Raw genomic sequence first — 24,338 nt, forward strand, 5'->3', positions numbered from 1 at the left:
TAAAATAAAAAAAACGTTTAAAAAAAATAGATAGATAGATAGATAGTTTTTTTAAGCACTTAAAATAGAATCACTAAATGTTTTTGTTTGTCTTCGCTTTTGTTTGTTTGTTTTGGGGGTCTTTAATCTATCATTAAGCTAGAGAATCGAGAGTTAAGTATAGTTATTTTTATCCTAGAAATAGTCGAGATAGTCAATTTTTTATGGTATTCTTTTTTGTTTTTTACTTTTACTTTTAATTGTTTTTTATGTGTTGTCGTATATCGAATGTGTGACCTACTATTTACAGGAGAATGCCCCCAGGGGCATTGTCAATGAGGAGTTTGTTCTTCTTCACTTTGTTAGCCTTAGAGTTTATATTTTAAATTTAAGATTTAAATTTAAATGTATTTTTTGTAGTATTTACAATTTTATAGCGAAAAATATTAGAATTAAATTGAAGCAGATTTTTCAGTAACATGCAAAACGTCAAAACGTGTATTGGTAGGTAGGAGAGGTCGGCTCCTCTCGTCGTCCGGGAAATGGGGGGGAAGGGGGCGTCTAAGGTCAAGTTATGGGTTGGAAAAAAGGCAAACTCTTTAAGGGTACATAAAAATCGTTTACTTTAGGCTTAAGTCAAATTTAATGGGGGTGAAAATCTAGTTTTTTTTTAGGGATATTCTGATATTCTGACGACTATACTGCTTCAATCTCAAACAACAACGAAGCCGGTGTGTATCGGCCCTATATATTTTGGCGTCTCTTTTTCACATATTTTGTTTTCGAAAACCCAAACCCCAGTCTTTTCTTTGTTTATTCCTCCTATAACCAGAGAGTGTGTGTGTGTTCTTAATTTTTCTGTGAGTTTTTTGTGTTTGGTGTTTTGTGTGTGTGTTTTTTTTTTTACATATGCGGCGTGCCACAGACCACTGTCCGTTGCGTCGTCCCCGCCCCGCTGCCGGTGGCGGAGGCGGCTGCCATCATTTGGGAGGAGCATGCACCTGCCACACCGGCCGCTGCCAGCGACGGCCACCGCTGGCTGCAGTACGAGCCCTCTCCCAAAACGGAGATGCGCTTGCCCTCAGCCACGGCCCCGCCCCCGCCGCTGCTGTAGTCTTTGGCCGTCCCAGAGGCGCCACCCGCCGCGGCTGCTGCTGCCGCCGCTGCTGCTGCTTGTGCCGCCGAGGCACTCCTATGCATCAGCGTGGGATCTGTGTTGAGCTGCTTCTGGGACTTGGCCCGCTGCAGTGGTGCAATCTGGCCCACGCCGCAAAACTCCGAATTGGCATTATTGTCCGCCTGTGCCACATAGTTGGACAGCGCCCCGCCATACATGAGGCACTCGTCCGCAGCAGCTGCGGCCGCCGCCGCCGAGGCACAGATGTTGTTCACCGACTTGTCCCACGTGTTCTTGATGATATTCGGGTTGCCATTGTCGAAGGTCAGGCCCGAATTGGAGCCCGTTTTGACGCCCAGTCCACCGCCGGTGAGACCCACGCCCACGGCACTCCCGTTGTGGTGCATTGTGGCCACGGCATTCTGTTCGTTCTGTTTGCGGGCCTCGGCATCGTCCTTCTCCTGGGCACGCTTCCGTTTCCGTTTCATGCAGAAGACCACACAGGCGGCAATCACAGCCACCAGAGGCATGGCCACCGAGAAGACGGCAATGAGCACCACCTGGGCATTGGTCAGGCCATCGGCACGGGCCTGAGTCGTGGCGCCGTAGTGATGGGCACCAAACGTGACCGAATCGTAGGACTCCTCGTCGCACTGCTTGCCACGGAACCCATTCGCGCAGACGCACTCGAAGTTGTTGACGCGATTCATGCAGGTGCCGCCGTTGTGGCAGGGTCCACTGATGCACTCGTCAATGTCAATGGAGCAGTCCTTGCCGGTGAAGCCCGCCCTGCAGGTGCACTGAAAGTCGTTCTTGAGGTTCAGACACGTCCCGCCGTTGGCGCAGGGTCGAATGAGGCACAGATCGAGTTTGCTGCTGCAGTGGGAGCCATGGAAACCGGGCACGCACTGGCACCGGTACTGATTAACCAAATCAATGCAGATCCCGCCGTTCTCGCACTTGTGCCCCAGACAGTCGTCGACGTTCGTCTCGCATTTGCTGCCCGTGAAGCCGCTGGGACAGATGCACTTGCCGTTCGGCTGGCAGCTGCCTCCGTTCTGGCAGGGATTTGGCCGGCAGTTGTCCAGCTGGAGCTCGCACGTCGGGCCGCTGTATCCGCCGGGACAGTCGCACTGAAACCCCTGCCCCTTGCTGCCCAGACCGGCGCGAACATTACGGCAAGTGCCCTGATGGCAGGGCTTGTCCGCACACGTCAGCACCTTATCCTCGCACATCCTGCCGCTCCAGCCGTTGGCGCACATGCACTTGTAGCCGCCCTTCGTCTGCTCGTCGACACAGGTGCCGCCGTTCTGGCAGGGATTCACGCCGGCATCGCACGAGTAGATCTCCGTTTCGCAGTCATCGCCACTGAAGCCGGGGGCACACTTGCACGTGTACAGGCCCTCGCCGGTGTTGAAGCAGGTGCCGCCGTTCTTGCAGGGACGATGATTCGTGCAGTAATTGAGGTCCTGGTTGCAGTAGAGACCGCCCCAGCCCTCGTTGCAGATGCAGGTCCAGGGTTTGTTGCACGTTCCGTGGATGCAGTTGGGCTCCAGCACGCACTCGTTGCACAGAGGTCCCTTCCAGCCCAATTGGCAACTGCAAAAAAGAGAAGAAAGGAGAAATCCTTTGGTTAGTGGTGTCTAAAGTGTGACCAGGCATTAAGGAAGATTTATTTAAGCTTAAAGTGTGACCAAAGCTAGGAAAAGATCTCTTTTCATAGGCACACACTGGCTGTGGAGTTTTAACGGTTTTTAAATTGAATTCTTTATTTAAAAAGACCAGGCATCTGCAACAATATCTTAGTGCCTAAAGTGTGGCCATCTCTACATTGTATGCCTTTTATTCTCCCTTCTAATATGTACACACTGCCTCGGTGAATGCTTATTGAAGCGCCTCGAGCATTGGTTTACTTTTCCATCACCTGTTCCAATGGTAATTGATGCTCTCTCTCTCTGTCTGTATGTTGGCCTGTGCCCCGTGCCCCGTGCCCCCTTGTGACACGCTTGAATGCAGAGCCCCCCAAAGGCACAGAAGATGAGGCACACACAGAAAAAGAGCAAAACAGACACAAGAAAGACACAAGACTCTGTTCAAGTAGAGAGGAGACGTGGACTTGACAAACGAAATGAAGCGAATGTCTGTTCAAGAAGTTATATCCGCAGAGAGAGAAAGAGTCGAAAATTTTTTTGCATTTCTCACGATCATAAATTCGATTGCAAGTGCGACGAGTGCGTGCTTCCTCTGTGGCACGCACATTCGACCGAAAACAAAACCAAAAAAAACAGATGCACTTTCCGATCGGGCAAAGCCAAAGCCTTCACCCACAAAAAGCAAAGAGACAGACGGACAAGACAGACAGACAACCTGTTGGGCGGTACAGTCGTCGTCGTCGTCCGCCGTAATTGATATGCGGCTGAGCCAGTGTGTCCACACACACACACACACACACAGAAAACAAATGTCAAAGCAGACAGACAGGACAGAGTTGCCAACATAACGAAACGTGTGGAGTGTCGCGTATGCGTTTAGAATTATTAAAATATTCCCACCATTAAGTCCGCACTTTGAAGTGGCACACGCATACCCAAACGTAGCCGCAACTCCACTCTGTGTTGCGGTTGCCACAGCGAACTATTCAAGGCGTTACGTCCACTCTACACTCTCTGGAATGATGTGTCGGTTTTTGGGGTAGTACATTTATTTGGCACAATTATTGGAAAAAACCACAACCGAAAATGTTTGATTTCCGTTTGTGTTCAAAGTGGGTTTTATTGGCCAACATAATGCATAAATAATGAGCAACATCCTCTCTCTTGTCCGACTGTCTGTCTGTCTGTCCGTCCTTCTGTTGTGGAAAATCAATTTCAAGAGATCTCCTCCAACAGAGAGACAGCCAACCCAAAGACGCAATTAGCTGTAGCTGGGAGCCAGTGGCTCTGTAGCTGTGGAGCTCTTTTTGAAATGTGAAATTGTATGCTGCAAATATTTGCCAGCGTCGTCAAAAGTGTTCGCTTACACCTTTTTGGCTAGGGAGCCAGCCACCAGAAGAAACAAATGTGGGAAAACTTTGTAATTCAATTTCTGTTGGCGTTCTGCTGTTGTTATTGCTTTTACTTTATTTATTTTCTGTGCAGTGTGGAGTGTGGAGTGTGGACTTTTGTAATGCAAAACCTTCCAGCAAATCAAATGACATCGCCAAAAGAATTTCTTGCGGTTTCAAACACAAAACGTGCACTAAACGAACCAAAAACAACAACAAAAGTGTTGCCCTTTTGCCAACAGCAACAGCAGCACACGGTAGCAGCAGCACCAGTCGACAGTCATACAGACAGACAGACAGACAGACAGTACATGGAAAAGGTGTGCCCCCTCCAATCATCATGATGATGATAATGATGATGATGATTGCATTTTGGGTGGGCAACAAACCCACAAAACCAACAAACAAAACGTGCAAACATATAAAACGTAGCAGAAAGAGCAGTCGACGGTGAGATGGGATGAGCCGTAGAAGAGTTGTCATCATTAAAATGAAGCTGGAGCACCGTTAGAGGTGTCTCGGGGCCAGTGTTGCTCCAAGGAGTGGAGCTAAAATTAAGGCCGAGCCCCATTAGATGTGTTTTTTGGCCAGTGTTGCTCTTCAGAATGAAGAGAAATCGCTTTTCGGGTCAGTGTTGCTTTAAAGAATGTTTTTAAATGAAGACCGGTCACTGTTAGCTCTATTCTAAAGACAGTGTTGCTCTAAGGAATATACAGATCGCCGTTAGGTTTATTCTACATCCAGTGCTGCCCCTCAGAATGAAGCTAAAACTTTATCCCAGCCAGTGTTGCTCTAAGGAATATACAGATCGCCGCTAGGCCCATTCTTCAGCCAGCGCTGGTCTTCAAGATGTAGTCATAGCTCTCCTCTAGCCAGTGTTTCCCCTCAAAATGCAGTAAAATATCTCTTAGCCAGTATGCCCCCTCAAAATGAAATCAAATCTCTCTACCAGCCAGTTTTCCGCTTACAAATTACCCCTTAAATATAGCAAATAAAATTTAGAAAAAACACTTACACGCATTGATTGGGTTTATCGCAGTGTCCATGCTCACAGCCTTTGGCGCATTTTGCTGCAAAGAAGAGGAGAAAAATTTAAATATAAATTAATTGAAATATAAACCAAAAAAAAGTCAAAACAAAAGAATAGAAAACACTTTCCTTCCCCAGCACCACCTGATGCGACGGGACACCCACTCAATGGGGGAAAACCCACACACAAATCAATCGAATGCCGAAAATTGAGTTAATTTTTGGGAGAAGAAGAAGAAAACTTTCTTTTTCACGCGTCTGGCAATGAAAAATCCCACTTGAAAAAAAAGATGGGATTGGAATTGGGAATGGTGGCTGGTGTCTCTTGCTTTCTGACACATAAAACAAAAGCCGCGTGAAAAAACAATAGAAAAGCGTTTAAAAGCGTTTTAGCGCACAAACCCCCTCAGTCCCGAAAAACCAACAAAAACCTATAAAAAAAAAAATGAATCATGGCCAAATGCTCTGTGGTGGTGGTGGCTGTGACTGTGGCCTGGTGGTGGCTCTCAAACTGTGAAGCAGGAATAACTTGTTTCTAAGGCCGAAAAAGGAAACACACAAAATGAAATAATCCCATGGCCAGGCCTTCGAAGAGCAGAAGAAGACCCATCCATGAAGAAGAAGAGGAAGAAGGAGGCAGCAGCGGCAGCGGCAGCAGCAGCAGCAGCAGCTGAGGAGCTGAGGAGTCGTCTTGCCCCAAAACAGATTCCCAAGCTCAAAAGGTTCGACGAAAACTTCGATTGGAAGTCGTCTCATCGTCGGGGGCTCTGGTCTGGAGTTGGAGTTGCAGTCAGAGTCAAAGACGAACTCCAAGTTGGAGTTGGAGTTGGAGTCCGCCTGAAGAATGTGGCAAACATGTTTCTCCTCTCCTGATGCCTGCTGCCTGCTGCCTCTGCTGTGGCAGGAAGTAGGGGAGTTGCCACCGCCGCTGCCGCTGCCGCCACCGCCACCGCCACAAGGGCCTAGGAGAAGAGAGCGGAAAAATAAAAGTCGTGAACAAAACTAAAAAAGGCAATGCCAAAAGGAACAGAACCGAGAACCCAGAACAGATCCTCTTTAAAGCCAAAGTTTCATTCAGAAGCAGGCACCAGGCAGCAGCAGCAGCCGGGAAAATTGCTAGAAAATCACAAAAACGTGTTCTGGCCATGGAAGAGTCCCAGTCCCACTGCCAGTCCCTGCCTGCACGCAGTTAATATATAGAATATTGAGAGAATAGAGCGTAATATTGGCAATTGCCAATGATTTTTATTACAGAGCGAAAAAGAGAGAGAGGGAAGAGGTAGAAGGGGTATCGGTTGGAGTTCTTGAAATAGTTTTTCCATCCAGCGGCGACTGAAAGTGAGATCTGGAAGTGGTTCCCGTCGAAGAAGAAGTTCACACGCCCTGAAGCTGGGGCGCTGCTAATAAATTGATTGGAATTACTTATGGCATGGGTGCAAAAAATATGAGGAAGTACTAGCAGTGGGAGGTGCAGCGGCTAGAAAAAGGCATAGGCACATTTAGAGGGTATGGGTAATTCTTTTTGGGCTCATAGATACAAATGTATCTTAGTATTCCCAAGAATCAATAAATTTTCATTGAGGAAGCATTTCTGTTCTTAAAAATAGCTTTAACAAGTAAAAGATACAAATGTATCTGAGAGATACTTTTAGAAAACAACTCAGAATTGATCAAATTTCCATTTGAGGTGCATTCTAGAAAGATCGGCTGGAAAATATAGCTCCCAGGCTTCAAAGATACAAGTGTATCTGAAAGATACTTTAAAAAATGTTTGATAAATCCTTTCAATTTCAGAACTTTCACTTTTACACCGCTTCCCAACTCTTCTACACTCAGATACTTTTGTATCCTTTTATTTTTCGCTCCATTCTTCTCACAGATACTTTTATATCTCTCGCTTTTGCAGCTGGCTCGGCTCTGCCATTCATGATCGGAAACTTTAGGCAAAATAGCTTATGTATTGGACGAGTGAGTATTTCATTGAACCCAAAGCGAAGCGAAGACACAGCCACCACCGGATCCATCAGCAACGCTTCATTTCATTTCGTTTCGTTTCATTCATACGCACTTGGGCCTCCGAAAAAACAACAACCTTTTGGGCCAATTTAAGGGCTCCTTGGCTCTTCTCCTCTCTCGTTTTGGCTTTTTATTTTGTTTGGGGCTCCTGCTGCTGGAAAATAATTTTCGCTGCTGCTGTGTTTGTGCCTTAATTTAAGCTCATTTTTGCGCATTTAAGTTGAAAAATAAAATATAGCAGCAGCGGAAGAGGCAGCTGCTGCTGCTGCTGTGGCGGCAGCAGGACACAAAAATTATCTGCCCAAAAAAAAAAACGAAGGTAAAAAGAACGAAACGAAACGAAACGAAAAAGAAGCAACAGGCAAGAGACGAAGACTACGACATTTAAGGTGTAATCAGAGGCTGCCACAGAAAACCCAAAAGGAAGTCTTCGTCGTCTTCGCCGTCGTCGTCCTCTCAGTGAGGCATGTGCGGCATGCAGCAAGCGAGACAGAGAGAGAGGGCCTGCATCATGATCATCATCATCATCATCATGCCTGTTGCTGTTGCTGTTGCTGTTGCTTCTGTGTCTGCGTAAAAAGGGGCACCACACCTTTTTGGACCGAAAAACCTGGAACCTGGAACCGATCGGGGGCCCTTGCACTTGGCGTGGGAAGATTTTTCGTACGATCATCAGCGAGAGAGAGACAGAGACAGAGAGAGAGAGGAAGGTTCTGCTGAAGGTCTGCTGTTGCTCTGATTCACAGTTGAAAATGTTTTTCGGGTAGCAGCCGCAGCATCCGAATGGTTGAAACTACAAAGGGCGGCCTGGCCGAATATTTGTGTATCTTTTTGTGCCTTTCGGCTACTTCTCGGATCTCCATCGTTGGCTGGTTCGTTAGACATCGTTTTGTTCTCATTCCATCTCTCTCTCTTGTGGGGGGGAATGACAAATGACTTTTCCCCCCACAGTCCCCTGTTCTGGTTTCTATTGATTTTTAATTTATTTGTTTGACTTTGATTTTTTCCACTCGAATAATTTTTCTGTATTCAAATTTTAGTTTTGTTTTTTGTCAAATCATTCGGCGGGGCCATACGCATTCGATAAATAATTATGCTTTAATTCGTGGGGCAGCCAGCCAGCTCCTTGGATTGGATATGTCTCTCGCTCTTCCACTCTTTTGCTCTTGTGGGGCGGGGGGAGGCAGGCAGGCAGGCATTGTGTACAATCATCTCATTTGATTTGACAAGCAAGTGATTTTCAATAATGATGGCTTGAAGAAACCAAAAAGAGCCACTTCAAGGCACGCAGAGAGGAGCGGGAGCGGGAGCAGAAGCAACAACAAACAACCAACCGAAAAGATCCAAGTGTTTCGGTTTAAAGAATGTGTCGAGTGGTTGGATGGATGGGAGGCTATTGATCTGTGCTTCGAGTATAGTACTTTCGTACAAAATTTATATTTGAGATACTTTTTTGGGGGCTTTGAAGCCAGTTTTGCAATATGATACTTGGAGAAGCAACTAAATATAGTTTTTCGCTCAAATTTGCCATTTTAGGATCTAAAGATACAAATGTATCTTATAGATACTTTTCTAGAATGTAATAAATTCGTTAAAGGGACATCTGATGCAAGCTTTCCATGAAAGTGTAGCTCTTAGGGGTTGAAGATACAAATTTATCTGAGAGATACTTTTAAAAATATTTCCAAATATGATGAAATTTTAATTTTAGGCATGTTTTAGTACTTCTACCTGCTTTTTTCATCCAAAGATACATATAAAAATGTATCTTTTACATATAAAATGATATGTGAAATGAAATATTTTGTTCTACTTACGTATATGACAATAATCGCCCTGCCATCCACTCAGACAGATAATCTCGCCCGTCTCCGAGCATTTCGAGTGCCCGAAGGAGTCGTCCCTCGTCCGACAGAACTTGGCACAGCCCGAACCGTAATAGTTGGAGTCGCAGGTGACACGGAAATCGTACTCCAGGGACGTGTACTGCGATTCCGATTTGTTGGTCTTCCAATCGGAGGAGACCTCCAAGACTTGTTGCACCAACAGCCGCTGGATGAGGAGATCTGCAAAGAGAGAGGCGGAGGAGATGATGATAAGTGTGTGAGAACAAGAAACAAAACCAGAGAAAGATAGATAGATAGATAGATAAATAGATAGATAGAGAGAGAGAGAGAGACTAATGAAGATTAATTGGGTTAAAGATGATCATCGTTTCGAAGGCAAAGGCAGACCCAGAGGCAGAGGCTTGTTGTGGAATGTGGAAAATGAAAACTTAAAAGAGGAAAAATCGAAAATCGAATGCAATTGCTTGTCACAGAGTTAGGTTTTTTTTCTGCTTTTTTTTGGAGTGGCTGCAAGTCAAGTGCTGCCTGAAGTTGAGGTATGCAGCAGTCGATGAGGGAGAGTCAGAGTCAGAGACAGAGACACACGGGGCATGGCTTCATGGCTGCTTCAGAGCGCGAGACTCCACATTTTTTTTTGTTTTTTTTTTTCAGCTGTTCAGAGCTTGAGCCCGCGGACCGGTCCCTCAACTTGTTTCGTCTCTCTTTCGTATATATGTATATATATATGTATATACATCGGTGGCACATTATGCCATGGTCTATAAAGTAAATTGCAGGTGCATGACTATTCGAATTGCAAGAAGCCAGAGCCACAGCCACAGCCAAAGCCAAAGCCAGAGCTTAAGAGTTTTTTGTTTGAGCTTTAAACAAATCCAAACATAAATCTCCCGCCTTTGAATGTTAAAAGCCAACAGAACAACTCAACAGAAAAATCTCCAAAAGGAATGCCAGAAGCAAAAGTCTTGAAGGGAAAAGTGAAAACGAGAGCAACTGCGGGGGAAGCTTTTATCCAAATTTTGGCTCTAAAAATCCTTAAATTCGATTGCCTAATGTTTTTGCCCAAATATATCGATTGGTATTGTCAAAGCCATATATTACACAGCCAGCAGCCAGAAGCAGCAGCAGCAGCCGCACATTGACAAGCCGCTTAACCAGTTGGCCAATAAAAATATGAAATAAAAAATCGCACACACACAGAGCAACTCCAAAAACCAAAATCCAAATACTCCGCTAATTAATTACCGAAAATATGCACAAGTCAAATGCAATGGCAACGGCTACAGTGCTGCGGTGGCTACAAGAAATTCTTAGAGCCGTTTGCGAGCTGCCTTTTTGGCCACAAAAGTAGTCGTCGTCGGTCGTCGGTCGTCGGTCGTCGGTCGTCGGTCGTGTGCTTCACCTGACGACGACATGGTAAAACCATTCAATGCAAAAATCGCACCAAGCTACAACATTCCCAAACGAAACGTACCAAAAAAAAAAAAAAAAGAAGAAAAAATTGAATTGTATTTTTGTGTGGTTTTATTTACATTTGCCACAGACACGGACACGGACACACACACCACACCAAACCATATGGATACAGCCCATAGGATTTGTGGCATGACAGGTTATTAGACGTGCCGGCAAACAGACTAAGACGCAGACGCACAATTTTGTGGCCAGTTTTGCCAGTTGCCGAGTGCCTCCGTGGCTCCATGGCTCCATGGCTCCGTGGCTCTGCTCTGCGACTCCAGAGTGCAGAAAGAAATCCGCATAATAAATATATATCAAGCAGATTTCTGCTGTGCACACAAATATTTACGCAAAAGCTGCATTTTCATAATTATCTGTGCAACAGCTTTCGTAATGTGTGGAAAAGTGGTTTACGTGCAGGGAAATGGCAAGGGTATGAATTTCCAATTGGGAAATTTTTAAGGGAACCAAATAAGAGCTCAAAAGTGTTGGATCGTCCTTTTTAGAGAATTCCAAGCCTAAGGAAAATTTCCCTAAAAGGGACATTTTTGGGAAATTTCCAAACACACACTTATTCCACTAATTTTTGCATTACTAAAGTTGTCTAATACATACAGATCCTTTAAGTGCATTTTGCAAAGTTCCCCTATTGGGGAAATTTAATTTAAACCCACCATTACCAACGTTTTGTCAACCCCATTTGCTGCCATTAACAAATGAGTGAAATTTGTGTGCAACAAATTTGCAACAAGAAATCCAAACTTGACTCTCGACTGTGCCGCCTGCCTCCTGCCACCTCCTGCATCCTCTATCCTCCCCCGTCCATTTGCTGACTTGAGGAATTTTTCGAAAATACCATTTTATCAAGACACACGACGACAACAGAGCAACACAGACCAACAACAACGACAAGTTTTGTGGCAAAAGAAAGACTACGGACTACGGACCACGGACGACGGACGACGGACGACGAAGGCAAGCCCCAAAGAGGCTGTGCCTCTTGTTGCTGGGCCGCCGCTTCTTGATCCAAAGAGTTAAAATTAAAAGATAAGCATTTTAACAACATCGAGGGGCAGAGAGGCAAAGGGGGGATATGCTGCCACAGCCACAGCCAACGTGCAACACTAACAACTTTGGCATTGGCAGAGATTAATTGGTGGGTTGGAGAGGAAAAGGTTGAGGAGGAGACGACGCGACGATGCTCAACTCTCGGGCGTTGAGGGAGCACCTTGCACCGGCACCGATGGTCAAACCTGGCGTATGGATACAGGATTCAGAATTCAGATTCTTTTCATTTTTTTGTGCCCAGCAGGTCTGGGTCTTTCTTGCAACCCGACGGCTGTGTTTCGCTGCTGGCGAAAAGGTCGACGATGCTGCGGCTGCGACTGCGACTGCGTGCTGATGCCTGCCTTTATGTAATTTATGTTAAGAAAAAAAAAGAGTCTAAAAACTTGCTGTGCAACTAAAAGTATGCGGGAGATCGCTTTGCACTTTGTTGCAAATACTTTGGGAAATAATGAAATTAATCCTTGACAGGCGGGCAGGGAAATCTCGCTGTGGAAATTGAAATTGCAATTGCAAGCAGAGACTAGGATCTACAAGATCTATACAAAAATAAAAAAAACCCCAAGCCAAGCAGCGGGGGACCTTGAAAAATCTGTGAAATAATTAAAATTCCTTGAGGGATTGAATGATGCGTTTTAGAAAAGAATTCCAAAGAAAACTCCATAAATCTTTTTGAAAGAAAGTCTGCAGGTAGCTGGAAAAAAACTACCTGTTATTTTCATCAACGAAAAAATCTTTGTGGGAAAAATCAGGCACTAGATTTCAAGGATTTCTCTTGTGGGGTGGTCCTTTTTTTTGTTGTATGTCGTACTCGTAATCAGCAAAAGACAATCACAGATTCCTTGATGCCATGTTGTTCCATTGTTTTCCAGGATGGATTACATACACGATCCTTCGATCTAGTGATTCGAACTAGAGTTTAAATCGTGATCAGAACGACACAAGAACTTAATTGCAAAAAAAAGAGAGGCAGGCAAAAGCAAAAGCAAAATGCAGAAGGGTTGGGCACACTTCCGCTCTGAGGCAGCAAAAAAAAAGGCAGGCAGCCAGACAGACAGACAACAAAGGGCGACAGAGGCGCACGAGGTTTATCCCCTGCCCTGGGGGATTGTTGGTTATTTAAAACCACTCAATACCCCGGATATCTTGTACAGCAAAGCTAGAACTTGCACAAGTATCAAATTCCACAGAGAGAAATGATCATCCAGAGAGCGAGAGAGAGCCGGAGGGGGAGAGGGTTTAAAAGAAGATCCTTTCGTTTTACAGGAAGCAGGATATATGTCTCGTACAGGAAAGTAATTTTATAATATTTAAAAAAAAAGATTACTCACTGTTTACACGCGTATTGGCGCTGTTGTTGGTATCATGCCAGGCCTCGACGATCAGCGAGAAGGTTCCCTGTAATAAAAAATAAAGAAAAATTGATTAAAGAAAGTTCCACATACATATCCCATATCCAATCTAAAGGGGAAATGAAAGACAGACAGACAGTAATTCTGTCTAAATTTTTATCAATTTAATTCCCGGCTAATGGATGCATCTGGGGGCCATCTTCCAGATCTTCCAGCCCCCACATTGCGCGCCGCGACGACTCATTATAAACAGATTATGACAGGCAGGGACCCAAGAGCTAGTTTTGACACCCACAGTGATCCACACATCGTCTCTAATGCGGCAGCAACAAAATTTGAAATGCAAATGCAACGCCACAATCGGCAGCGCCCTCAATTCACACTTGATTTGAAATGCAACGAACGAACGCGCGAGCGAGCGGCTGCTGGAAAAACCGGCAGAGATGACACAAAATCCACTTCCAGCCGTGGAAAAACTTTTGCAGAGGCTTTTTTTATTGAATCTGGTTTTCGTAGATGGGCGTGTTGCATCGTCGAATCTCGGAGTTGCATTTGCCATGTAAATGACTAATTTTTTCGACCAACTTTCGATTTTGCGTTGCATTTGCTTTGGAGTTGGAGATGCGTGGGCGCTGCCTGGTTGTCTGGCTGGCTGGCTCGTTGGGAGATGTAGAATTAATTTGGTTGATAAGTCCGTGGCTTTGCCGATTGATTGCCTAACGATTGCTGCTGCCCTGCCATTTCGTATGTGTTGTATTTTTCTACCATTTGCGAAAATAAACATAAAATTTATATGGGCACGACAGGAAGCAAATCAGACATCGAGACACGTATAGATGATGATCGGAGTGCTGGAGCGATCATCGATGGGAAACAATGGGAAATGGGAAATGGAAAAAAAGGTAATAACGAAATGAAATGAAGCGCTGCCGATGGTTTATTGGTGTTTTGTGTGTTGTGTGTTGTGCAGAGTGGAATAAAGTGCTTTTCAACAGAAGCTACGTGATTGTCGATCGTCGATCGGCTGCTTTTTTATTTCCCCATGTGGGAAATTTTACATATGACAATTTTATTGTCATTAAACGGCTGATTAAGTTGTTTTTTTGGTTAGAAACGGACACAATTAAAATTTCCCTGTGAGGGAAATTTTTATTTTTCACCCAAAATTGGTTTTTAGATCATTTAAGACTTTTCCAAGAGTTTTCTATATAGAAAATAGTTATATTTAAAATTTCCCTAATTTGGGAAATTTTCCATTTTGAGTAGAAATTCATTTTTTGCGCTTCACTTGACATTTCTTTAGGGAATTTTATATTTTTACCTCTACGAAAATTATATAAATTACAATCAGACGCCACACCGAGAAATTCTGGTGTTTGCATCCGCCCAGGTCCAAAAATAAATGAGGCAGCGATGCATCAGCAGCAGCAGCAGCAGCAGAAGGAGTCGCCCGCTCGCTTTAGTGAATATCGCGTGCGTCGGTGCTGTATATCAACGTCAATATCCAGTCACAGGGCTCTGGATAGGGTGGAAGTGCAGTTTGGAGTCGGGTTGGTGGCATGCAACAGAGCAACAGCATAGGGCGCAAGAGTAGGAGTGGTAGCCCCTGACACGTAGCAACAGGGGAGGCGACACACAGAAGACACAAGACAAGACGCACGAGACAGACGGACAGACGGACGGACGGACAGACGGGCGGATAAAAGTAGCAAAGTTCAATACGAACAGAAGAGGAGAGACAGACAGACAGACAGAGAGACATCAATGCTGTACGCCTGCCATCGCTGCTTCGACTATTTTTAGCAGAAAGCTGAAAGGAGGGAACGGAACGGAACGGATCGAGCGACTCCGGACTCTACTCTGAATAGTATCTCTCTCCCCCTTTCGGGTGGGTACTTGCAACATCACATCTTTTGGCGTGTTGTCAGGCATGCGTGGCTTCGTCGTTGTTTTAATTAAGTGCAACATTAAATTAGTTGATGCAGCAGCGAACGGCAGTACTTTCCGAGGAGGCCAGAAGAGGGGGAGAGGCGGCGGGTAGGTGGCGCAGAGTTCTAGAGGAGGTCTAGAACTATAATTAAATTTATAGTTTGACCTAGAAATAATTTGAAAAGTTGAAAGTGCGGTGGCGCGCCTACGGTACTAATCAAAGACCAGACTGAAAATAGTTTTTAGAAAATTTAAAAATACATTTTCTAAAATTATTCTTAGAGGATGTTCCAAAAATACCGAATACAGAATATATGCTGGAATATACCAAGGAAACCTGGTTAGAAATTTATTCCGAACCATTTCCGAGATGTTCTTTTATGGATTACCTTTTCTACCTTTAATTTCCCTTCTTATCATGCGCGTGCCATGGTTTTTCCCTCACTTTAGGGAAATTTTCAGCGCAAAAGTTTGCTAATTGTTAAGTTATGCCCGCAGTTTTGCTGCACACAAATTTATGCACATTACACATTTCACGTGCCACAAAAACAGCCCAAGCGGCGGCTACCTCCCTGGGGGAACCATGACTTTGCAACAGGCAGCAGCTACAAAAGGCTGGCTGTCTGTCTGTCGTATGTGTAATGATAATAATAATGACGCTGCACATGCGCACAATTAGGAAGTAAAGTGTCTATGAAAGAGAGAGAGAGAGGGGGATCTCTCTGGAAATATAAGGGGTGTTTCTGCGGGCCACAGACACAAAATACGTTACAAACTGCAGTTATTGCCGTTGAAGCTTCAGTAACTTCTTCTTTCTGGGGGTTGGGATCGGCACATCTCTTGCTGTAATAATAATTAAGAAATGCATGGCATGGCATGGCATGGCATGGCTTGGTATGGCTTGGTATGGTATACCTTTGCGTCAGTGGAGCATAACTTTGAAGAAGAATAAAGTCTGTCGGTAGGTATTTCAAAATTTTCAAGCAATTTATTGAGCACACGTGCGCCGGCCACGAAAATGCAGTAAAAAGAAGGGTTGCCCTAAGAAAAACCTAAAGAAAGGGAAAGAGGAAGTCATGCTTCTTGGTTTTTTACTAAGAAAGAGTATTACTATAGGGGTTTTAGGGTGGGGCGGAGGCTCTAGCAGAAGTTTTGGTAGGTGCCTTTCACTTAGGGGAACACAAATCACCAAATATTGGCCTTTAACTCCCGAATATCTATTTTTACGGCAAGTTCTGATCTCTAGATATTTTTGTAGGTGCCTTTCACTTAGGGAAACATCAAAATCAACTTGGAAAATCACCAAAAATCTCACTTTAACCTCCCTAACAAGTCATGGACGAACAAACAAGTTCCACTCAAAAGTCAAAACTATTCCTGGTTCTCTCCCTTCTTTCGTGCCACAAAAAAAGTAACGGCAATCGCCTGAAAGGAGCCACCAAGGGGTGGGCTATGCAGCGATCTGGAAATTGTCGCTTTGACTGGAACGGAAAGGAATGGAATGATGGAATGGTGGTGGCTGGATCCGGGGGTACTTGGAAGGAAAGTGGTGGATCGGTGCTTGGTGTTTGGTGGTGGTGCGCGTGCGCGTACTTTTCAGGCGCACTTTTAATAGCCGACAGATGTTTCGGCGTGTGCGCCACCACGGTGAGGCTTGCAACAACATCAACCCTCCCAACAAGGACGCTCCTGTTGCTGCCGGATACACAAGGGAAACGGGGGGGGGACCAACCGCGCGCAAGGCTATAAAAAGCCCACAAACAAATTAGCAAAAAAAAAAAAAAGAGAAAGAGAGAGCGGGAGCGGGAGCGGGAGCGGGAGCGGGAGAGAATCTAAAAATAGTACCAAGTAAAAGCAAAAGTTGTGTTTTACTTACCGGCCATGAAAACTGAAAGGGAAATTGTATGGGATTCGAGAAACCCTTATTCTGAAAGCGTTGCACATCGGTCAGATTGACCGAATTCTCGCCGAGAATGGGGGTTACCACATCCCCGTAGGTGCACTGCGATGTGGTATCGATGGTCGCCTGATAGTGCTTCAAACAAACACGAAACCGTGTTTTGCAAGTGCCCAAACACTTGCCCGTCGCCGCATCCGTTTCGCCGCTACAGCAGCGACCCTCGTTATCCCTTCCATGCTCGTTGCTAAAGTATTTTAGCCGCAATTCAAAATTGCCGGAACTGTGAACCTGGAAACAGAGGGCGAGAGAGAGAGAGAAGGGATATTGTATTAGTCAAATCAAATTAAAAAGCAATTCATTAAAAACGAACAAAAATCAAGGCAAAAAGAGAACAGAAACAGAAAAGGAAACAAAAGGAATGCATCGTGCGTCCCAAACAAGAGACGATAAATCTTTCAACATGGTATTTTTGCACAGAAATTGCAGAGGAATTTCGCTGCAGTAGCAGACGGGTGGATGGAGACCCATGCAAAGGACAAAAACAGGCTTATGAAATATTAAGAGAACCCCAAAAATACAAAAAAAATAAATAAAAATAAGAGGAAACATGACAAATGCTCAGCAAGCGGTCTCCTCCAACCCAGACCTCGGTCTTCGATGCGGCGGGGTCTGTAATAAATTCCGCTTCGTTTGCTTCGCTTTCGAGTTATTGTACGTTAACCTGTGTCTCTCGGCCTTTTTGGGGTCCCTGTGCTCGACTTTCGTTTTGAAGCGCCGACGCTTTGCATATTTTTGGATTTGCAAATCTCTTTGATAGCCGTCTTTCTCATAAATTTCTCAATTAATTCGTATATCTCTCGCATGGCTTTTATTGCTTGTTTGTTTTCAAAGGTGTGAGGGAAATTATCAAAATGGGTCACATGTGCTAGATATTCATGTTTTTTGTACACTTTTTAATGGGGTTTTGGACACATTTCCCATAGAAGGGGTGGGCGTTTGATTGAATGAAATTGGTCAAGGTGTGAGAAACACTTGGTAATTGATTATCGCAAATTTCCCATCTAGGGAATTCTTTCATGTCTAAATATAACCAAAAACGCATAAGATCGCATTTTAAGTTAGAGTAAGAAATTTCCCTAAAAGGGAAATTCTAAGGAAAATTTGTGTACTTGAGGTACTTTTTCTGCATAGTTGAAAAACCATGACAAAAGTAAAGAAAGTCTCATTTGGACTACTATTTCCTTAATTTATAAAATATCCCAAAAAGGGAAATTTTATTTTTGTTTCAAATTTCATTTATACACACGCCACTTAATTTTTCGAAAATTTCTCAAGATGGCAAACACTTTTGAAGGGAAATTCTCGCTATCCCATAGATGGGTGCACCACACTTAAGTGCGTAAATCTTTAATTATGACTTCATCATTGCCCAGAACCATAAATGGGCAATCGACGGCACTCCAATCAGAGGCAATGCCCAAAAATAGGAGAGATCTACTTATAGTTATTGCTGCTCCGATTGCTCCGATTGTTGCCTCTTGTGCGCTCTGCTCTGCTCTGTCGTTGGTCCGTTTTTCTACTATAAACTATAACTGTTCGGCAATTAACATTTCAGGCAACAGCAAAAACAACAACAACAACACGAGTGAAGCTTGTTAAAATGACAATTTAATTGTTGACAAGACATGAGCACAGCAGAGCACAACAGCACAGAGCGTTTGTTGTGTTATTTATTTTTTTTTGTATTTTTATATAGTTTGCTCCACATGTGGCTGCTGCTTGGGAAGTTTCGTGGGTTTTCCCTCCTCTCTCTCCCAGTCTGTCTGTCCATCTATTCCTCTTTCCTTGGTTCGTTTGGAGGTACATGGGTGTTTAATTGCTCAATTAAGTAGAAGTGCGGTCGGGATGCTGTGTGCCTCCACTCTCCATTCACCATCCATTCTGTCCGCCTTTCGAGTGTAAGCACAGGCACAGGTGTAATCCCCACAGACAATAAAAAGAGGTACAAAAAAAAAACTGTAGCAAAGCTGCTTAAGAGATCATTTAATGGAGGTTTCTGCTTGGGTCTTGATCTGGCGCTAACATTGTACAGAGGCTTTTGTAATTGTTTGGGGCTTGTTCTCAAGGGGAGATCTAGAACGGGGAAATGGGCGATAAAGGGTTCTGCTTTCAAGGGAAAGCTTATTACATCACAGCAAGGGAAAATTACAAAAATCCCTCCTAAAAGTTGAGGAAATTATGGGAAAAATTCCCATTTCCTTCTAAAACAGTGAGTTTATCGATAATCCTTTATCCCATTTCCCATAGAATCCTATAAAAAGAAAAAACAAAAGACTTAAGCAACAAACGCAGACAGAAAGAGATGCAAACAGAAGTAGAAGACAGAGACAAAACGTGTATTAATAAGCAGCAGGCAGGCAGGCAGGCAGGGCAGCAACAAAAACAAAACGGACGCAAAAGAGCAGCACAGAAAATAAAACAACACAACAACAAAAACTAAAATAAAAGAAGCGGCCGAGGTGGAGGCAGAGGCAGCGACAGCGACAGGCAACGGGCGAGAGAGAGAGAAGAAGCAGAAGGCGAAGGAGAAGCAGAAAAAACGATGAAAAAATGTACAAGTAAAACCGAATTGTTTCCCACGGCATACGATTTTGCCGGTCAACATTGATGGTTAAAGCGGGGACGAAGCAGCCAGAGAGAGACGCGACATACGAAACCAATGCGCGAGAGGGAGAGCGAGCGAGCGCGAAAGGCGAACAAGAGAGCAGAGGCAGAGAGGCAGTGGCAGCGCAGTAGCAGAGCAAAAGGTGTAAGCCGAACGCCAGGTGAAGAAGCAGCAGTGCGCGCATGCAGCCATATTGAAAGATCAGAGAAGGTGAGAGGGGTGGGGAGGCACAAAAAAAGAGAGGGAGAGAACGGGCTTACAGGCCCCAAAGGCTATAACAGTTTAGCAGGCAGGCAGGCAGCAGACAGACAGAGAGAGAGAGCGAGAGCACCGTTTGTCAGCTGGTGGTGGAGCAGCCCCAAGGTACATCCAACGAGAAGGTAAGTCAAAACCGGCTTCCAACATGTGCTTGAGCAAAAGAGCCTCACCTTTTCATTGGAATATAGCTTGAGCTAAAAAGCCTAAAGAGCAGAGGCGCAAAAAAAAAGAGCAAAACGTGACTTAAAAGTGAATTGGAAATGTGTGCGTGTGTGTGAGTGCTGCTGCAGCTGGCAGCTGCTCCAAAGAGTGAGAGAGCGGGACGGAGAGAGAGAGATCGTAAGAGCGCAACAAAAACTTGTTTTCAACGGCGCTTTGAAGAAGAGCATAAAAATATGCGCGTGCAAAAAACGAAGAGCAGAAGCAGAAGAAGGAGATGCAAAAAAAAAGAATTAATAGACGCGATGCTGCGTCTGAATTAATAAGAGAAAGAGGGAAAGGGATGGAGAGAGACGGAGACGGAGATAAGAGGAAGGCGCACAAGAAAATGTTAGAAAAACCATTGAGCGGAAGGAAGACAGGTGCCCGCGCGGGGAGGCAAACAAGTGGAGGGCGGGGGGAGCGAAAAACAGAGGCAAACTCTCATAAAAATAAGCAACAAAGAGAAGAGAAATATACGTAGAGTGGAAAAACAAAGGCTGGGCCGTCGTTTGTCAAAATATTTAAACAAAACACACACAAAAAAACCAAATCAATTTGCATAACACCAATACATAAACAAACACTCGCACACACATACGTTTACACGTGGGAAGATATTCAGACGGGGCGGGGGAGGGGCTAAAAGTGCAACCACAATAGTTTTTTGTCCCACATTTTGGACACCCATCGAGACAGTGGAGGGGATGTGGGGTAACAATGTCTCTCCCACATGCCACATGTAAAAACAGTTAACGCCAGATACCGCTAAATATCCCTAAACGGTTTGTGGTTTATATTTTGCTCAAGGGGTACTTTTTGTGGGAGATTTTGATGAAAAATGTTTCTGTGTTAAATTCTTGTCTAATAAAATAATCTTTTAGCAATCTTTCGAAACTTTTTCTTCCTCCCAAAGTCAGTTCAAAGTGAATTTTTAGAATAAAAATTGCTTACACAATTTTCGTAAAGCCCTCCGTGCCCTCGAAAAAACACTTGTCATATCCGTAGGTTCGTTCTTTTGCCGTTGTGTTTATTTGCCTTTGCCTTCAACTCTGAACTTTATTACGCTTGAAGACCCTTTGGGGGCAGGCACCACACAACACACAGCTCACGAGACTCCGACTCGGACTCCCTCCCGGACTTATAGGTGCTTGAAGAACTGGAAATGTTAGACAGACACTTGTTAAAAGTGTTGGAAAATAGTGCGTTGCATTGTTTACATTTTGCTTGACTCAGTTTGCTCTTTTTCTACCTATTCTATGGTACTCCTCCTCTTCCCATTCTGCAGGCGATCACTCAGGGGTGACGGGACTAGTTAGAGGCATTTTCTTTGGCACTTTTTATACAATAAAAGATACACTTCCAAAGGCAGGGAGGGTTAACCCACAGCAAGAGGCAACCTGAAAGTAAGGATCCCCAAATTCAAAAACCTTATAGCTCCTACATTTCTCAAGATATTACAAGCAAACTTGATAGCTAGCTCTCCCAAACATTTCAACGTATATCTGCCAAGTTTCATTAAGAAACAATCCTTCCAGAGTATAACTATCTTCGACTATTATTCTATCTTGTATTTTCTCGTTTCTTTTGCCATTTTCTATGTTGTTGCTTCCACGTCAACTCCGTTGACTGACTGACGGACAGGTGGACTCTTGTACGGAGAGGTACGGGAGAGGGTTTTCCGCCAAGACAAAGGGAGACATTAAAAAATTGTATGGAAAGCACGCATTTTTATGATGATTTTTCCTCCGCTTCTACATGGCTTTTCTTCATCTTCCATCTACAGGTGTTGTGTGGGGCTGCCCTTTGCCGTTGTTTATTAATCATTTAAATTCATCATCATAATCAACCGTTAACAACGGTCCCTGGGAATAGCAAAAACAGTTATAAGCGCAAGTGAATCAGCAGCGGCAGAGGCAGCGCCGTATCGTGTGCGTGCAACAGAATGTGGCATGGTGGGGGCGGCGTTTGGGACTTCCTCCTACTCCACATCTAAATTGCAATTAATTATGTTATAAAGAGGGGCACAGAGACGACGGCGATCCACTCATTCTTCTGGACACATGCCCCAATGTTAATATGAAAATTGCACTAAAAACAAGAAACAGACACGAGATACGATCCCTGCCACTGCCTCTGCTGCTGCACTGGTCGTACGGTTATTTGATAGTTAAATTGAAATTTAAACGCAGCTTGGGAGCAAAATTACGAGTAGTGGTGGAAATTGTGAGAACATATAGAATGCGACTAAAAGCCCAAAGAAAATTGAATTAAATTGCATTGCTAATGGGAGATAATTACGAGGGGATATTATATTTAAACAGATCTAAACTACGTTTTAAATGGGGGAATTAGACGAAAAGAAGGGACAGTTCTTTTTATTGTTTTCCGAATTAAATGTAATGGGAAATTAGTTGCATTTACCAACGATAAACGAGGTACTAACGAGCAAATAATTCACTGGGGGATCTTCTTCCTTCAGCTCATTTCTCACACAAGTTCTTCTCTAATTTGGTGGATCACTTCGCTACATTTTTCTTCGAGTGTAAGCACCTTCAACAGCTGCAACTCTAAAAAGCACAGTGCAAAAAATAAAGCAACAAACACTTTCAGCTGCTCGAAAATCTCGAGAGACCGCAGGAGGTTTCCTTTTTCCAGACACTTTTTCGGAACATCGTTAAAATTAGCAAGCGCAAAAGAGTGAGAACGAGAGAGCATGCAATGTGCCAAAGCAGCGGCGGACAGACAGAGACGAAAGACATGGGCACGCATGGGCTGCTGGCTGTCGCAGCCGATGAGAAGAGGAGAGCGTGGGGGAGATCCAAGATGCTGGCGTGAAAGATCAATGAAAGAAAGAAAGGAACGGAAAGATGTGGAGTGGAGAGGAGAGCAAGTGAGTGGCGCATGCATGTGTCGCCGTTGACCTACGCAAAGAAGAGAGTGTAAAGCGCATGTAAAAAAGCGCAGCAGCCAAAGATGGGGGAAGAGGCGGAGCAGAAGAGTATATCCAGAACGGCAGATGTTGCCAGATCCATCCACATGTATGACTTTTTTTTGCATTTGTAATTTTTTTATAGTTTTTGGTTTTTTTTGCCTTTGCGGCATGCGCCGTTGGTGGTACATTTTTATATGTTGGAAATAATGTTTTCGGGGCCTTGGACCTGTTTGAAAACTAGTTTTTAGCTAAATCGGTGAAAAAGGGTGCCCTGTGCCAGCCGAAAGTCACCCCTAAACAGCTGTTGATATCAGATTACCAGAAAAGGGAATCTAAGGGAAGTTTTCGATTCCCGTAGGAGTTCGAAAAGTGATCATAGAATTCATTAAAACACCCACAGAACAGAATGTAGAGTTGGAACTTATTCCAGGGCTAAAGTGGATCTAAATCCACCCACAATCCACATGTGAAACGAACAGCCTGGCAGCGCTAGCCGCTCTGTCTGTTTGTCTCTTCCACCCATTTCTGCCCTCACACTAATACACTCATGGAAAAGCGCGCGCCGCGCAGCTGCCGAAAAATGGTCTGCAACGGTTTATGGTCACGCATGTGTAGACAAAAAAAAGGGGGAAAAGGGACCACTTAAGAATATTTTTTAGAGTAAAACTCACCTGCACAATGACTGTGAAGCAAATGAATGCTGTTAATAAACATTTAATCCAATGCATGTTTATTGCTGCTTTTGCTGCTCCTTTGCGGGATTTAGGTGTTGTGTGTAGGGTGTGTGTGTGTGAGTGTGATAATCCTCGTGTGTGTTGTGTGTGTGTGGTGTGGTGTGTGAGAGAAGAGAGCCGATCGCGTGATTGTTTAATTGTTGTTTTATTTGAAAATTTACAGCTACTTTTCAGCTGCAGCTTTTCTCTCTCGCGGAATTCTTTTAATCTTCTTCTACTACTTCTTCTGCTCTTTCTCGCTTTATTTTGTTGCTATTTAGTGCGGCACATGGTTTCGCATTTGTTGTTGTTGTTATTCTCCTCCTCACACGTGCACGCGCCACATATTTCGATTTATTTTTGCATTTATTTTAGTTTGCGGTTTATTTTAAGTAAAACTCTTTTTGTGTTCTCTTTGTATATTTTTGCGAGAACTAACGGTTTATGGCACCAAAAAAACGCCGCCAAGGGCTGCTATTTTTCCTCTGCCTCTCTTTTTTGTATTTTATTATTATTCCTTTTTGTTGTTGTAAAACACATGCAAATATTTGGAATATTTTCTATTAAAAGATCATTTAAAAATGCACTGCTCTTGCGGGGAGTTTCATGGGATTTATTCCAATTTTCCCCAAACAAATGTGGATATTTTGTTGTTAAACTAACACTGGATTTCGACGCGTTTCCCTGTCGGTTTTCGGTACGAATTCTAATATTTCTTTTAGCCGCGCGCAAGAACCGACGAAAATACGTTACTACGTTATCAACTTTTGAACTCAGTTTCTTAAATTTCTTGACGCGCGCAGCACAGAGACCCGCGCTGGTCGAATGTTGAAAACC

At 44.1% G+C, this 24,338-nt stretch overlaps 1 protein-coding gene across 1 annotated transcript; it reads right to left on the reverse strand.

Annotated features, from left to right (window-relative positions):
* On the reverse strand, positions 1-23,574 carry LOC6594106 (neurogenic locus protein delta). The gene is made up of 6 exons (XM_026994569.1): positions 23,460-23,574; positions 16,709-17,020; positions 12,883-12,949; positions 9,002-9,250; positions 5,155-5,209; positions 1-2,695 (listed from the first exon to the last, which is right to left on the reverse strand). The coding sequence occupies exons 1-6, from the start codon at positions 23,514-23,516 to the stop codon at positions 883-885; spliced, it is 2,553 nt and encodes an 850-aa protein (XP_026850370.1). The 5' UTR covers positions 23,517-23,574; the 3' UTR covers positions 1-882.
* Positions 23,575-24,338: the final 764 nt, after the last annotated feature.

This window comes from Drosophila persimilis, unplaced genomic scaffold (assembly GCF_003286085.1).
Source record: "Drosophila persimilis strain 14011-0111.01,24,50 unplaced genomic scaffold, DperRS2 tig00003933-arrow-pilon, whole genome shotgun sequence".
NCBI lineage: Eukaryota > Metazoa > Arthropoda > Insecta > Diptera > Drosophilidae > Drosophila > Drosophila persimilis.

Bases quoted from the DNA above. Each gene is read 5' to 3' on its own strand.
- LOC6594106 (XM_026994569.1), bottom strand. From the start codon at position 23,516: ATGCATTGGATTAAATGTTTATTAACAGCATTCATTTGCTTCACAGTC. The intron at 17,021-23,459 runs GTGAGTTTTACT...CTCTGTTTCCAG, and splicing joins GCTTCACAGTCATTGTGCAG to GTTCACAGTTCCGGCAATTT. The intron at 5,210-9,001 runs GTAAGTAGAACA...TCTTCTTTGCAG, and splicing joins GGGCGATTATTGTCATATAC to CAAAATGCGCCAAAGGCTGT.